Source organism: Mus pahari, chromosome 10 (assembly GCF_900095145.1).
Source record: "Mus pahari chromosome 10, PAHARI_EIJ_v1.1, whole genome shotgun sequence".
NCBI lineage: Eukaryota > Metazoa > Chordata > Mammalia > Rodentia > Muridae > Mus > Mus pahari.
Genome location: NC_034599.1, coordinates 4,993,968 through 5,009,589, shown reverse-complemented (window position 1 = coordinate 5,009,589; position 15,622 = coordinate 4,993,968). Strand labels below are relative to the sequence as shown.

General features: G+C 38.3%; 1 protein-coding gene across 2 annotated transcripts in view; it reads right to left on the bottom strand.

Annotated features, from left to right (window-relative positions):
- Pgr (progesterone receptor) overlaps positions 1-15,622 on the bottom strand; it is a 63,696-nt gene that overhangs the window by 10,595 nt on the left and 37,479 nt on the right. The window contains exons 4-6 of one of the 2 annotated variants that reach the window (XM_021207240.2): positions 15,104-15,409; positions 5,299-5,443; positions 3,274-3,404 (exon numbers count right to left, since the gene is read on the bottom strand). In XM_021207240.2, coding sequence (XP_021062899.1) covers positions 3,274-3,404; positions 5,299-5,443; positions 15,104-15,409 — 582 coding nt within the window. The remainder of the gene's footprint in view (positions 1-3,273; positions 3,405-5,298; positions 5,444-15,103; positions 15,410-15,622) is intronic. The other variant, XM_021207242.2, reaches the window with a different exon arrangement.

The following is a 15,622-nucleotide window of genomic DNA, read 5'->3' as shown; positions in this document are numbered from 1 at the left end:
TATTCCTAGGAGTCAGGAAAACTTCCTTCCTTCCCTTCCCTTCCCTTCCCTTCCCTTCCCTTCCCTTCCCTTCTTCCTTCCCTTCCCTTCCTTTCCTTTCCTTTCCTTCCTTCCCCCCTCATTTCTTCCCTCCCTCTCTTCCTCCCTTCCTGACAAGGAGGGTCTCATTTAGCCCAGGCTACACTGAAAGCTCATTATGTAACTGCAAATGACTTTGAGCATTTGATCTTCCTGCCTTCCCAAATTTTGATTATAAACATGAGCCAATATGCTCAGCTCTTCTAGATTTCACTTGTCAATCAAGTCATTGTACTGTTCAATACTCACATAACATTATTAACTAACAATAGTGATGGTAGATATGTATGTTTGATTATACATTTTAACATACTTTGTCATGTATATTAGCTAACAATCTGGCTATTAATCTTTGGTTTGCCTTTATGTATATTTGTGTGCTGGGACTAAGATGAGCATTGCTGTGGCTCCTCAGCTATACACAAAGTTTTAGCTCCTTTCCTTACAAATTCTCCACTGATCTAACGTACAAGTACATCATCATCCACACTCCCCACTGCACACCACCTGCTTCCAGAGGCCACAGATGACACCTCTTCTTTCTTTGCATCCCTACACACAAACCTCCAGCCTTAAGCAACATTTTTCTGAAGCCACGGATAGATCCAAGTGAAAAATAGAAAACCATCTCAATCGATGGCACTCCACCTTAGCAATGCTTACTCTGCACTATTTCTGTAAACACATGCACTCAGGTTAAAGATAGTGTACATACCTAACTTTAAAACCCTCAATTTCCCCGGCATCTACTGAGATGCTGCTTTCTATGTCTCTGGGATAAGAATGCAAACCAAAGAGAAATCAAAGAAATAACACTTTGGTTTTCAGTTTGCAGCTGCTCAAATCCTAAATATACAGGGGTTTCTCAGGAGTATTTCTTGCAAAATTCACTGAAGATGTAATTCTTTTCACACATCACTATGGATGTACTGCATGCATGCCTACATACATACAGTCTCTTCTCTCGAGCTACTTCAGTCTCTTGTTATTTAAAATCCATGTACTTCTAGAACTTCCAAACTCATCCCCATAGCTAACTCAGCCTGACAGGAGGAGATGAAATCATTTTTGTTGGTAATCCCTTCATTAGGAAATTCACGACAGCCTGTGTGACTCTGATACCTATTCCTAGAGAGGTTTCCTTTGTTTTTTCATGGCACATAGGAGCTTTAAGTTTGTAAGAAATTATCAAACGCATCCCCTTACAACTTTCCCATTTCATTTTATTTTATTTTTAATTTGTGTGTGTGTGTGTGTGTTTGTATGTGTAGGTATATTTACAACTGTGTGTGAGTGCTTTCAGAGATCAGAAGAAAATGTAGAATTCCTCTGTATCTAGAGTTACAGTGGCTGTCACCTACCCTATCGAAATGCTGGAAATCAAGTTGTGGTGCTTTTTCTGCACAGGCACAGCACTCTTTTTTGTTTGTTTGTTTGTTTGTTTGTTTGTTTGTTTGAGAAATGGTTTCTCAGTGTAGCTCTGGCTGTCCTGGAACTCACTCTGTAGACCAGGCTGGCCTCGAACTCAGAGATCCGCCTGCCTCTGCCTCCCAAGTGCTGGGATTAAAGGTGTGCGCCACCACTTCCCAGGGGGCACAAGCACTCTTAACTTCCAAGATACATCTCTAGACCCATAATTTTTGTTTGTCTTTGCAAGGGTAGTTCCTATTTGAGATTTGAAAAGTTTATATTTCTTAGTTCGAGGCCAGCCTGGTTTACAGAGTGAGTTCCAGGACAGCCAGGGCTACACAAAGAAACCCTGTCTCGAAAAACAGAAAAAAAAAAAGTTTATATTTCTTTAATAGCTTTTAAATAATTTCAATTTTTTCATTTGACTTAATTATCTGGATATATAAAGATATCATCTAAGCTAAATAAACTATTTTTTGAAATGAAGTTATTTCCTCTTAACACCATTAATTTTGATATATTCACTACAGTATTTAAATTTCTGCTTGACAGTTGAATGTAACCACCCGTCTCCTAGATGGTAAGAAGTACGTGGCATTCCAATTTTCTTGATATCTTGTGATGCTTAATTATCCTCTTAGGTTTAAAGATGCTTTTCCGGGGATGTTGCATAGTTCTCCCTACTGGCAAAAATGTTATGCACATTTTCACTAGGATGCATAGGGTATATAGGTGCATTCATGTGGATTCCACAAAAGTACCTTGCATTCTAAGGAGCTGTATCTTCCTTCCCATCCCAAGCTCCCTTACTCAGTCTTCTGAGATTTGTGCCACTAGCAGAAGTCCCTGAAAAGACGCTGCTGAGAAAAACACTTAGGTGAACTCATCCTAAGGCCTTAGCTCCCAGTGACTCACTTGTAAATCAAACAATCAACCATACAGTGGCAGCCTGAACCTGCCATGTATGGTAAGGGCACAGGAAGGCTCAGTGCATGCATGTGTCATGTGTGTGGGAAGGGCACAGGAAGGCTCAGTGCATGCATGTGTCATGTGTGTGAGAAGGGCACAGGAAGGCTCAATGCATGCATGTGTCATGTGTGTGGGAAGGGCACAGGAAGGCTCAGTGCATGCATGCATCATGTGTGTGAGAAGGGCACAGAAAAGCTCAGTGTATGCATATTCCCCTTGGCTGCCTTCTCCCTTGGCTGTCCTGTGCCTCTCAGGTCTTGCCCCCAAACTTCCACCCAGTCCTTATCTGATCGTTTCTAGTCAGAGGCAATAAAAGCCTGCAGGCCCCATGACACAGTGTGGGCACTATGAGGGAGGAAGCTGAGATTTTCTTGCTTACATCCAGGACTGTTTGAGTAACACATACTCTGCTGATGTCCCAAATCAATGATCCCTGAGACCATCTGCTGTAGTAGTCAAACTGTTCTCACTCACTGACAATAGTTCCAAACAAGAGTGTCTGTATTGCAAAGAGAGTACCTTAGTGCATGTGTGGTAGGTTTAATGGAAAGCATAGCTTGAGTTCATATTAACTAGCTTATCAATACTGGATAAGCAAATTAGCTTGTGATCACATTTCATGTAAAATAAACTGGATATGCTATTTTAGTCTTATGTGGCTATATATTAAAAATGTCAAACCAGTAGCAATATATTGGAAATTCCTCCTTCACAGTTACAATCTAAATTGTATACCTGGCATGTGACTATATGATGATATTTTGACATTTACCTTGAGAATTAAAAAGTAAGGTGTCAAGTGTCTTGGGTACTCACTTGTGTTAAGAAGTAGTAAGACTTTCATACAGAGGAACTCCTCATGGGTCACCTGGAGCTTGACAAACTCCTGTGGGATTTGCCACATGGTAAGGCACAGCGAGTAGAATGACAGCTCCTTCATCCTCTGCCTTGCACCACAACAGCACACAAAAGAGAAACCAGCATACGCATGAAAACCCATCGCCCATCAGCCAGGCAGTGACACAACCTGGCAGTGAACAGGAGCTCAGGAGCGCTCTTTCCTATTGTTGAATTTACTGATATATTTAATAAACAAAGTAATATTTGGAATTTTTAATGTCTCTAAACTTTTTTACATGGTAGCACTACATTTTTAAGGCAAAGAAAATTTAGACTTATAAAATAATATTACATGCACGCTGATTAAAGTTCATATTGTTTCTTGCTTTTATTATACCACTTTAAATAGCTAAATCTACTAAGAGCAATCTTGAAGGAATTGGAGCATTTGGATCCAGGAACAGCTTTATTGACAGACTAGTATATGTATTTGTATGTGTATATATAATTTCATGCACAAGTTAATGGATCACTTCAGTTCATAAAAAATTTACAACACTGTGACTTTTTCTAGGTGATATGTATGGTGACACAGACAAACAAATAAAAGAATGGTAGTGAGTGTAATAGAAAGGGTTAGTGCAGGCTCTGTAGATGGCTCCCTGGTTTGAGGCATTCTCTCAGTATGTGCGATCTTGTGAGGCCAGCATTAGTCACTGTGTCTAGCAGGAATAGTGGGAAGAAGACAAGATACCCACACTGAAGGATTAAGACACTCAGGTCTGTGCCAGGTTATCCATTTCTCCCGAGCCCCAGTTTCTTGGACTGCTAAGGTGGATAATGCTGAGTCCTTGCCTATGTCAAGGGACTATCAGTTAAAAAGGAATGAGTGAAGCATGAAGATTGTTAACTGTGAAGACATTAGATAGTATCAGTTATTAACTTGGATGTTCACAATATGACATGCACCATTAGAACAGTGTAGACATTACCTTGGATAAATTCTTATCATCTAAAGACTATATGCTGAAAACTATTTAAATATGATAAATCCAATTGGATTAGTCATAGAACATTTTTTAATTTTTAAAAGTCTACTGTCAAGCAAAAATATTTGATTTTGTTATCTCAAGTTCAAGTCTGAAAACTTAAATTAATATGATAAGCATTTAGTATGATAGCATGATATATTGAATTGTATATATCAGGTTTTGAAAAATAAATAAAAATATTAGTTTGGATAAAAACATTTTTTCAAGACAAGAGGAATGGGATCCAAATACTAAATAAGCAATCAAAGGATTTAACTAAAATTTTTAAGCAAATAAACATAGACAAAAATCTTTCTGAAAATGTCCTCAAATTCTCAAGAAATAATAAAGAGAGTTGGCAAGTGGGATTAAATGAAATTAAATTGCTTCTGTATAGCAAGAGGAAAAACTTAATTGAGTGAAGAGAAAGCTTAAAAAATAGGTAAAAATATTTTCTAACTAAACATTTAACAGGAGATTAATATCTAGAATATGCAAGGATCATGAACTAAACAAATCAAGAAATGAAAGAACTTAATCAATAAATCAGTTAATGAACTTATTATCATGAAATGAACAGACAGTTTCCTAATGATGGAGTAAAGTGGCCAATAAATACATAAAAATGTTCACCCTGATGAGTCACACAGGAAAAGTAAATTACAGCTACACTGAGAGTCCATCTTACCACAGTCAGGATGGCAGTTAGAAAACATCATGCTGATGGGGGATATAATCCAGTCTGGCCACCATGAATATCAGTCTAGAGGCTTTCCAAAATAGTAAAAATAAACCTACCTATTACCCACCTAACACACTCCTGAGTAGTCACTCAAAGGCCTCTTAGTCAATATATTATAGAGACCTTACATCAATGGATATTGCCATGTGATTAACAATTGAAATGCAGTCTTCCAAATCATATGATATACCTGTGATAACAATGACAGCACCAAAAGTAACAACTTACTCATTTAAGATTAGATCAGGTGCAAAATACAGCATCTGCCCACTGACATGCTTGTACGACCTCCACCCCAGGCCAAACACCATCAGGCTCATCCAGGAGTACTGAATCAGGGTTATCTGGTCATCGATGTGTAAGTTCCGGAAACCTAGAAAGGTTTTGGAAGAAAACAATCATAGAAATCATGTGAACCATGTTAAAATTTTGAAGGAAGTCGAAACTAGATACTAACACATTTCCCTAAAATTCAGAAAATGCTCACAACAACAGCCTATAAAGGAGACAAATGGAAAGTCATTTTCTAAGTCATGAAATTGTCATTGTCACTGTGGTTTAGTGCTGGTGAGAATCATTAACTGAATTAACTATCCATTCTGGATTCATGCACACCCATTTCCATGCTAGACACTATGTTAACATGACAGAAATAAATGATAGAATCCACTCTTTTGGTGTCTTCTTGTCATGATATTCTCTCATCACGAGCCATAGCTTCTGTGGTGCCTATGCAACACCTGTACAAGAGCAAGCCTGTAGGCATTCCAGCATGGAGAGGGAGGGACTCAGAAGCCCTACCCCTAGCTGAGGACCTAGAGACAATTGATGGTTTCTGGGAAAAGGAGGGTCAATTTTTTTAAGGATGTGGTCCCTGATAGGTCAACCTTACACCAATGGTTGCTCCCATAACAATGAGTATATGAGCAGCACAAATTTGAGCAAGTGAGTTATTGTTGAAAAACAAAAAGAAGACACAGTGTTGGAAAGGGCATGGAAGGGGAGTGGATGTGGGAGGAGTTAGGCAGAGAAATGTGATTGAGTTTGCATCATCCAAAAACTTAAAGAAGAAAATATAAGACACTTGCTTTTCCTATGGAGGCAAGAAGGATTTAAGCAATTCTTTCAGTAGCTCTCCCCAAATCTGAAATAAGGGCAAAGAAACATGTTGGGATAAAAGTAGCACATTTTGGACATATTTGAGAGACCTTAAAAATATTGATTGCAGTTGGGTACATGGACTTGAGCCTGAGGATATATCAAGGAAAGAATATAAATGTGAATGTCACTGTAGCTTACAACAGTTGAATAACAAAACTGGATTTAGTATTTTGTTTAAAATTAAGTAAAAATAAATGTTTTAATGAGAGCAGCAAACCCTTTCCATAAAGTTCTTTCGAAAATACTTATTTTCCTTAAAGGTCCACTGCTGTCCATTTACAAATGCCCTAATTCAGAAATCAAGCAGAATAATACTTAATCTGTTAGCTACTGAGAGAGAGGGCATTTCCTTCTGTTAGACACTGAAATTCTCTGCACATGCTCCTGACAGCCCCACCAGCAGCTGGGAAATGGCCTTTATCCGTCTTCCTGTTTCTTAGCCTCCTTGGAGATGAAAACTCAAGTGTGCCTCCCTAGTTAATGGTAACCCAGCAACCTCCTGATTTTTGAGGCACACTCTTCAATGTCTGACCACAGTTTCTCATCATTTCTTCTTGTTTCTGTTGACTAATGAGTCCCTCCATTTGGAGTTTGGTAGAACAGCAGATGCTGCTAACAGGGGAAATGAACAGAACCCTTGCTGCCCTCTGTGTGGTGCCTGGGGAAGGGCTGTGAAGCAGTCACCACCAAGACGCTGTGAGTCAGCCAAGACAAAGTGTGGTTATGGACTGTGAGAGGCCTAGAGGGTACCAAGGCATCCAAGGGATGAACCTGTGACACTTATTCATTATCCCTCCCACCACATCTCTCAGTTTGAGTTTGTGCTGAATTCCAAACCTGTCCTTTACTCCAGCTGAGTGAATTCCTGGTGCCCTCCAGAGGTTGTTTTCTTTCATTTCTGTTTTGAAAGCCCAGGATTTTCTTTTTATGATTAGAATAGTTGTTTTCCTTTGTTTTAATACTGTTATCATCCAAAAATCCAATTTACTTTGTGGCAGAAAGACTCCAACTTGCCAAGAAAAACTGTTTTGTGCTTTTTTAAGTTTCATATTTTCATATGACTTTACTCCTTCAAGTGCATATCTATATGGTGTGTCATTTTAGAAAAAGTGTGAATCATCTAGAGTATAAGTACTGCTTGTCATTGAATATTGAGCAAATGGATAATTCTTTGATAAAAATCAGAATCAATTGATGATGAACAAATTCTGTTTAAGACATGACAGTTACCCAATGGAGGCACAAGAAGCGCTTTGTGTTGGTGTGACCTCAAGGGTTGCTCAGAGAGGCCTCAGTTCCACTCCTGATCTAGAAAGTGAATGTTACCTTGAACAAGTTAGGCCACAAGGATAAACGTAACTAAATATAACTGAATTAAAGATTCAGGATAACTGAATTTTTGTTGAGGAATATGCAAATATTTATTATTCCAACCATGGATCGTGTAACAGATCACTAATTGGATTAATGGCTATAGGAAAACCACTAATTAAATTGAGAGAAATCTCCAATTAAAACAAATGAACCACACTGTAGTAGTATACTCTAATAATTTCAGCACTGAGGAGCTGGAGGCAGAAAGATCAAGAGTTCAAGTTTATCCTTGACTTCAGAGTAAGTTCTAGGCTAACCATGGCTGTGTCAAAATAATAATATAAAAATAAATAAATAAATAAATAAATAAGAAGAAAAAATATGCCCGCAAACAAAATGAGATCAAAATTATAAGCTATTAAGCATTATCTTTTATGTTATGGAAAACGTACATATAATTAAAATATAAATGCTGCAAATGACAATAAATTTAGAAGACAAATTAGGCACCTCTAGCCTGGGAAAACAGCTCAGCCAGTAAAGTGCTTCTCAAAGAAGCAAAGGGAGCAAGCTTTTCATTCCCAGCACTCACCAAAAAGTGTTCTGTTGCATAATCCTAGCTCTAAGGGCAAGCCTAGACAAGTATTCACTTGTCTCAGAGCTCACTGCCAGCCAATCTAGACAGATCCATGAGCCCCAGGCTCAGTGAGAAAGCCTGGCCTTTAAAAGTAAGGAACAGCTGGGAAGGCACTCAGTGGCAGCCTCTGACCTCCACACATGCACACATATATTTCTATGTGCACATGGACATAAATATATGAATAGATTCATACCAATTACACATATCCATACAAATAAACAGTAATGAAATATATATTTAGTATATTTTCAGAACATTAATTTCATATATATTATTTATTAGCTTGTATCATATCCATATATGAATTTCATCATATATAAATGACAGGTTAGTAGAAAGTGAGATTCAATTAATTAGACATAATAAAGTTCAGTATGATGTCTAGTAATTCACTCATTCTGTAAATTAGTTCTAACTTCTAACCTTTCTATTTTTTTTTTGTCTATATGTGTATAATATTTTTTTTCTTTTTTTTTTATTATTATTATTTTCTTTATTTACATTTCAAATGCTATCCCGAAAGATTCCCATACCCCTCCCCCCACCTCTGTTCCCCTACCCACCCACTCCCACTACTTGGCCCAGGCCTTGCCTTGTGCTAGGTCATATGGAGTTTGGAAGACCAAGGAGCCTCTATTCCCACTGATGGCCGATTAGGTCATCTTCTGCTACAAATGCAGCTAGAAACACAAACCCAGGGGGTACTAGTTAGTTCCTGTTGTTGTTCCACCTACAGCTAACCTTTCTATTTTAAAACATCTAAATATTTGACGTAACTGTGCTAGTTTTTTCATTTCAAGTCATTGTTTTATATTAATCTATGACTAGTTTTAAATTTTCTTATAAAGTTATACATACACGATTCTGTTTTCTGAAAATCAGACTTTGTGTATATATTCACTTTACCCTTATTTTTATCTTGTTCTCTTACGTTTCTGGATTCTAGGCTTATCAGTGTCTTGAAATAAAGGAACACTTTTTAGCAGTATAAAAGGTAACTTTTATTGAAATATTTAAAAATTTACTCAGTTACTAACATTCATAGCAGAACACATATTTCCATCTAACAGAACAGAGCTCAGAAAATAACCTCCTTACTCCACCTTCTGGAGGCGCAGCTGTGGAAAAGTCCAATGTTAAATAACGCGAACACGGCTGGCTCACAAGCAGTTTCTTCCCCACTGACTGTGACCCCATTCCATTATTTTATACTGAAATAAAGCCAGGGAAATGGAGATCAGATCCCTGTGGTGACAATGATTAGAGAGATCTCATGCACTTGAGACGATAAGCTGAAAACCTCTGGAAGTGATGGATGACCACTAATTGTGCTTTAGAAGCAGTGTAAAAAAAATATACTTTTCTGTTAAGTGTCTTGGCTTAATAATCCTTGAAAAATATTGCTCTGGGTTGTCCAATTCTCAATACTTAAAAAAAAGATAAAGGAGAGGACAAAAGATGACTCATGAGGCTTGCTGTGCTTCCAAGGTTCTGATAAAAATGCATAAGTTCGATCTCTGTTTTTGAAAAAAGTGTCAAAGTGTCATACAGTTGAAATGATGAGCCTCAACCTAAATAGAGAATTACATATCTCAGGACCTTGTAATACAAGACATCAACGCCAATATGTGTGTATATTTCCAGATCAAAGGGAGACATAGGCAATCACCACCAACACATTCAGTGGCTTAGTCTGATCAAGAATGACAGAGTTCATATAACATAACATAGCTCTTTGTTATATATTCCACACTTGAGATTTCTACACCTTTTTATTTGTCTTTTCTGGAACAAGGTCTTACTTCTGTCAGAGGCTGGTCTTGAACCTAAGACCCTTCCTTTCCTTTATCTCTTCCCAAGTATTGGGATTCAGTCTGGGAAGATGCAGGGCAGATTAAATTAGTATGAATGCTGGAGAATTGTTGAAAGTCAGACAGGAGAACGTGTGTGTGACGATCCTCTACATACAGAAAACAACACCAAAATGAGAAGAAAAAGATGGGAAATGGAGCGAAGAGCCTTTCAGCAAATGCTCCTTAGATTCCATGGATTGAAGGGAGGGAAAAAGGAGTGCTGTTAATTTAGGAACCGGATTACAGAACCACCTTGAATTGCAAGGCCACAGAGTTTAGAGTTTATTCAGAAATGGAAGAAGAAAAACATGGCTGGTCACAATTATTTTTAGAAAATTGATTCTTGGGTTAGAATTTTGGGTTAAATTGTTTGAGAGCTGAAACCTAAGTAAACAAAGAAAGGGTGGTGACCAAACTAAGCTGGATCTGCAGGCATGGAAGTAGCACTGTAGTAAGACAGCCATGTATTGAATAAGAGGTGTTGAAAGAACTGACAACCACTCAGGCAGGAAACAAAGGAGGAGGGCGCTAAAGATGGTTCTGAAGTGGCTGGCTGAGGACTTGTTTCAGGATACAGAAAAATGGTTTTGGCATATGAGCAGTAAGGTCATGTTGACTTGAGAGGTGATCTGGGTGGAGCTGTGTTAAGAGCATTTGGAATACATGACTGAAGGAGCTGGACTGATGCCATTACTTAAATGTCATTGGAGTGGAGTAAGAACATCAAGGATATACATCTGTTCATCCCAAATATGTAACATGAGAAGCCAGTGGAAGAGAGGACAGAATTCAGGACAGTAAAATGTATAGTGTAGGAAGAAGCACAAATGTATAGTGACTAAAACTTTGTAAGAAAAACCATGTACCTGGAAGGAATGGATGGACACCAAAGGGTGAGTTTCACTAGGAAGTGGTTACTCTACCAGTACACCCTCAGGCAGTGAAGTTGCATGAAAGAGAACAGACATGCAACTTGACAATTTGAAGACGTCAACATTGGTGATGGTAGTCTCAGTGGAATATAGTTAAGTGAATTTTGACTATTGTTATAGAAGGTCAGGTCTACGGTGGAAGGCCACCTTCACTCTTCTCCTCATGCTTTGAAGGTGATAATTTGCCTTATTCATTGCATTTGGGAAGAAAGAAAAAAGTCCCTTTTCACACTGTCACCAACTCACACTGCAGAGCTAGAAAATGAAGGAAAGGTTGTCCCTATCTTCAGGTCCTCATCATGGCACGCAGTCTGGGTAGTTTAAAGCAAGAAGGAATGCACTCCAATGGGCAATAGTTGGAATGTCACAGCATGGCCTGGGATGAATATTTCACCCAGTAAAGGGAAACAGCAAGACAAATTCATCACAAGAAAATGTTTTCTCTGCACTTCTCTATTGCTTTAATTCTTGTACAACTCACTGGTAGAGAAGGCGACCTTGCTTTTTGAATTAGTACTTATTAACTTTTGTCTTACTATGACTTTCAAGACCCTATTTGACAAGCCTATGACTTTCATCTGTGCCATTACTTTCCACTACTAATCCCCAAGTACCTTTATTGCCATTTGTTTCAGAGTAAATTAGTGAAATCCTAAGAAGACCAACACTTACAAAGGCAAAAGTATACAAGAGCTCATCTATGCAGATGCATTTTCTCACTAACTACTAAAACCTTTTATTGCTGTTTTGGGGGTAACTGAATAATTAAATTTCTGATCTTATTTAAGAATCCCCACATTTGAAGGATGAAGAGCAACTGACTGTCTTCTATGTTTTTCCATTTATCACTAACCAAATTTTACTCACAGTTTTCATTTCCTATACCTCAGGCACACCTATTATAATGAATGTGCTTTCTCTTTACACAGTTAATGAGTCTCCTTGTCCATTCCTTTAGAACCCAATGCTAAAGTCACACATCTATCCGTTTTCATAAGTTCTGTGTCTGATGCTATTGTCAGGTGTCTCAGATCTCTCTCTGGGTTGAAAGTTCTTTAATAGAGGAAACGTGTACTGTTAAGTTTTAAAATTTCATATGTAATGCCCTGCTTCGCGCCTTAACCAGGAATATAGTGTTCACTCAAGACAACAACAGCAACAACAAAAATACCACACAAAGTCATTCATACTCAGATGCCAAATGTCAAATGGAGGTTATCTATAAGGTAGTCTATAAAGATAACACCTTGAGTCTATGGCATCTTATGTGTTCCCATTAAATTAAAAAGAATCTCTGAAATATTATTGAACAGGAGTAAAATTAGTTGCACTTATGGTAACAGGTCAATGACAATGAGAATGAAGACAAAGAGGAAAAGAGGATTCCCTGACTGGGAAGTAAAGAACCCCATGGCCCCTGCAGCATCATGCCCAGGGTCTTCACTGATAGATTTGCTTTTGAACTTGTTCTTTTCATCAGACATTGATGTACACTTTACTGTCTCAAAAGAATGAGCTGGTCTGTCAACGGGTTTTCCAACAGCATATGTACACAGTGGATAAATTCTGCTACATTTTCACTGTTAATATGCATTTTCACAATCTGGCTTATTGTTAAGGCTCCTTTAACAAAAGTCCATCTTCCACATAATAATATTGTTGTAAATGAGTAACTGAATCAAATACATTTCTCTTCTGTGCAAAACCGGTGCCCAGATGCAAAAGGGTGCAGCATCCAATGCATTCACACTGTGAGTACACTCTCTGGCTTTTTGTCCTAGCGGCACGATTTAATTGTTAAGATCTGCACTCAGCAGCCGTGTGGTAGGCATTCAATTAGTCACTAAATAAGAGCCACAACCTTATGTGAAGGCAGCTGACATTAGTTCAGAGTATCTAATAACACTGGATCAGTGTCATGGTTAATCTGAACTAACTTGCCTGGATTCCAAACCAGCTGGGGACCAAAACACTGGGCCTGTCTTTGAGGACATTTCCACAGTGTTAATTGGAGAGAGAAGACCCACTCAACATCAACATCACCATTCATGCCTGGAATTTCCAACTGGAAAGTTCGCTGCACACCAGCACAGGTCTCTTCCTCCCTCTTGACGGGGTACAATGTGACCAGTTGTCCCGCACTCCTACCACCACGCCTTCCCCTCTGAGATGGGCCGTAACATCTTATAAACCAAACCAACCCTCTGCTTCCTGAGGTGACTTCTGTTAGCATGTCACAGTGGTGGGAAAGGCAACAAGAGCAACATTAAATTTATGCCCCCTTCAGCTCTTCTCAGAGGAAAATTCATCATATTTCCTTGAGCATCTGTGCATCCATTTCACACTGTCGCTTTTGAATTCACTGTTTGAAATGTGGCTTAAAGAGAGCAGAGTCCACACAAAATTTTGATCATCTCAATGCTGCCCTTGAACATTATTAATAGAAACTGAGGGAATCATAAACCTGTGACCATTGTTTTCATTTGCCACACATTAATTGTGTTCTGCACCACTTAAAAAGTTGCTACCATTAAAAAAAAAGTTGCTACCAAATTCAATACATATATTTCTTCTCATTATTTCTTCAACGATGTGTGGAGGTCAAAATATCTTGATCTATAAACATTTAAACGTAAAAACAGCTTTTATCTTAAATGAATAAATGTTCTTTTTAATTGCTTTCTTTTTTAAATTTACTAGATAACTATAAAATCTTCTTTAAAATAAAGAGCTTCCAAAAATACAAGCAAGAGAGATAATGACCCATAGCAATGGTGGTCAAGGAAATCACCGTTTCCAAGTACTGAGAACAGAAAAGCAAAAGCATGGCTAAACACCAATTTTAAAAACAGAATTATTTTATCAATGCTATTATGACATTTACTTAGTAAAGATCTATCAAATTTGATAGCCACTTCACAGTAAGTTTTAAATACTCAAAACTTTTTTTTGTTGTTGTTGAAGGAAAACATTACCTGTCCAAGGCCTGTCAGCTACAGTAAAGTGAATGAAAAGCTGGGTAGTCTATCTGACTCATCTGTCAGATCCGTTTGAAGGTCTAACAAACAAGAATCTGTTCTGTTTCATATAACCTTGGATGTTCAATAGCAATTCATCTATTATATTTCAAAACTTTCAGGTAGAATAATAGCCAATAAATATACTCAGGCAAATTGAGAAGGGATCTTTAAAAAAAAAAAAAAAAACATAATTGATTTTCTTCCAGGACAAAAAGGACATAATGTGTTTAATTTTTGACCATGTGTCAGAAAAATGAACGTTACAAGGATGCTAATGGTATGAGAAACAGGTGATTTTTGAAAGCATTATTCTGCTTCTAATCATGATGTTAAGGCTTACACAAACAACTGCAAGCCTTCACCTGTGTCTGCCATCTAAGCTTCAACCAAGTGAGAAATGGATTCTTGTAATTCGACCAGACACGTGGCCTCTAAAGAGCTTCACTGAGGGACACATATTGCCAGTAAAGTCAGTGAAGCACTTCCATAAAAATACACAATTTCTCAGTATCGCTGGGCCATATCCTTGTCTTAGTGTAATGAGAAGAGCAAGGGACTGAGGTCTGTCTGACTTTTCAGACTCCTTATTAACCTCATGACTTCTGTGTTCTTCACTGACTTTATATAGATGCTTTCAATGCTGTTACGATTTGTTACATGAGTAGGGATGTTTGATTTTTATCTCCAACAGGCTCAAAGCTTCAGTTAGGTTTAAGAATGAAGTAGACACTCTCAGGAGATGGCTAACATGTTTTTTTTTTCTTCTGAATTACTGTATTTGTGATTTAACACATACACTTAGCTGTTAACTGTTTCCTGTAGGCAGCAATCAGCCAGCCTTAATGTGCTTCCTACTTCTCTGGGTTCCTATAGTTTATATGAGTCTTGCCTGTGTGCAGGTGTTGATGGGGATTGATCCAAGGACTGATGCATGCTGACCTAGGGCTCTACCAACTAACCCAAACACACACATGAGATTTACCAAGCATTTTGAATTACTAAAACATATGGTGCTCTTTACATGGTAGTTGACTTTTCGTACAGACCATTTTCACATTCAGATAGGGCCACAAACATAGAACCTTTTAATGCATGATACCATGTACAAATTACCTGGCAGAGATTTAGACCATTTGACTACTGAAAGCAGTTGCCTCTCGCCTAGTTGGTTGAGACTGGTCAGCAAAGAGCTGGAAGTGTCAGGCTTTGTGTTGTCGTGCCCTGCATAGACCACATCAGGCTCAATGCTCATGAGCAGGTTGATGAGTGGTGGGACCAGCTGAATTTCTTGATTTGGTGAAAAGGTGATTCTCTGGCCCAGGGTCTGGCTCTCGTTAGGAAGGCCCACTGACTGGGGGAGAGCAACACTGTCAAGGGCTCTCATAACTCGGACTTTATTAAACTTCTTAAACTTACGACCTACAGAGAAGACAAAAAGGAAAGAACTTCATGTAAACACATAAGAATTAATTATCCTAGCCGGGTATTGTTTTCTAAGACTTTATAATCACTGTGCTGTCACTCATCATCAATCTGGAAATGAAACAAAGCCAGGCATGGTGACGCTGACCTGAGATCCCAGTAATTGGGAAACCTTATCTCAAAACACACACACACACACACACACACACA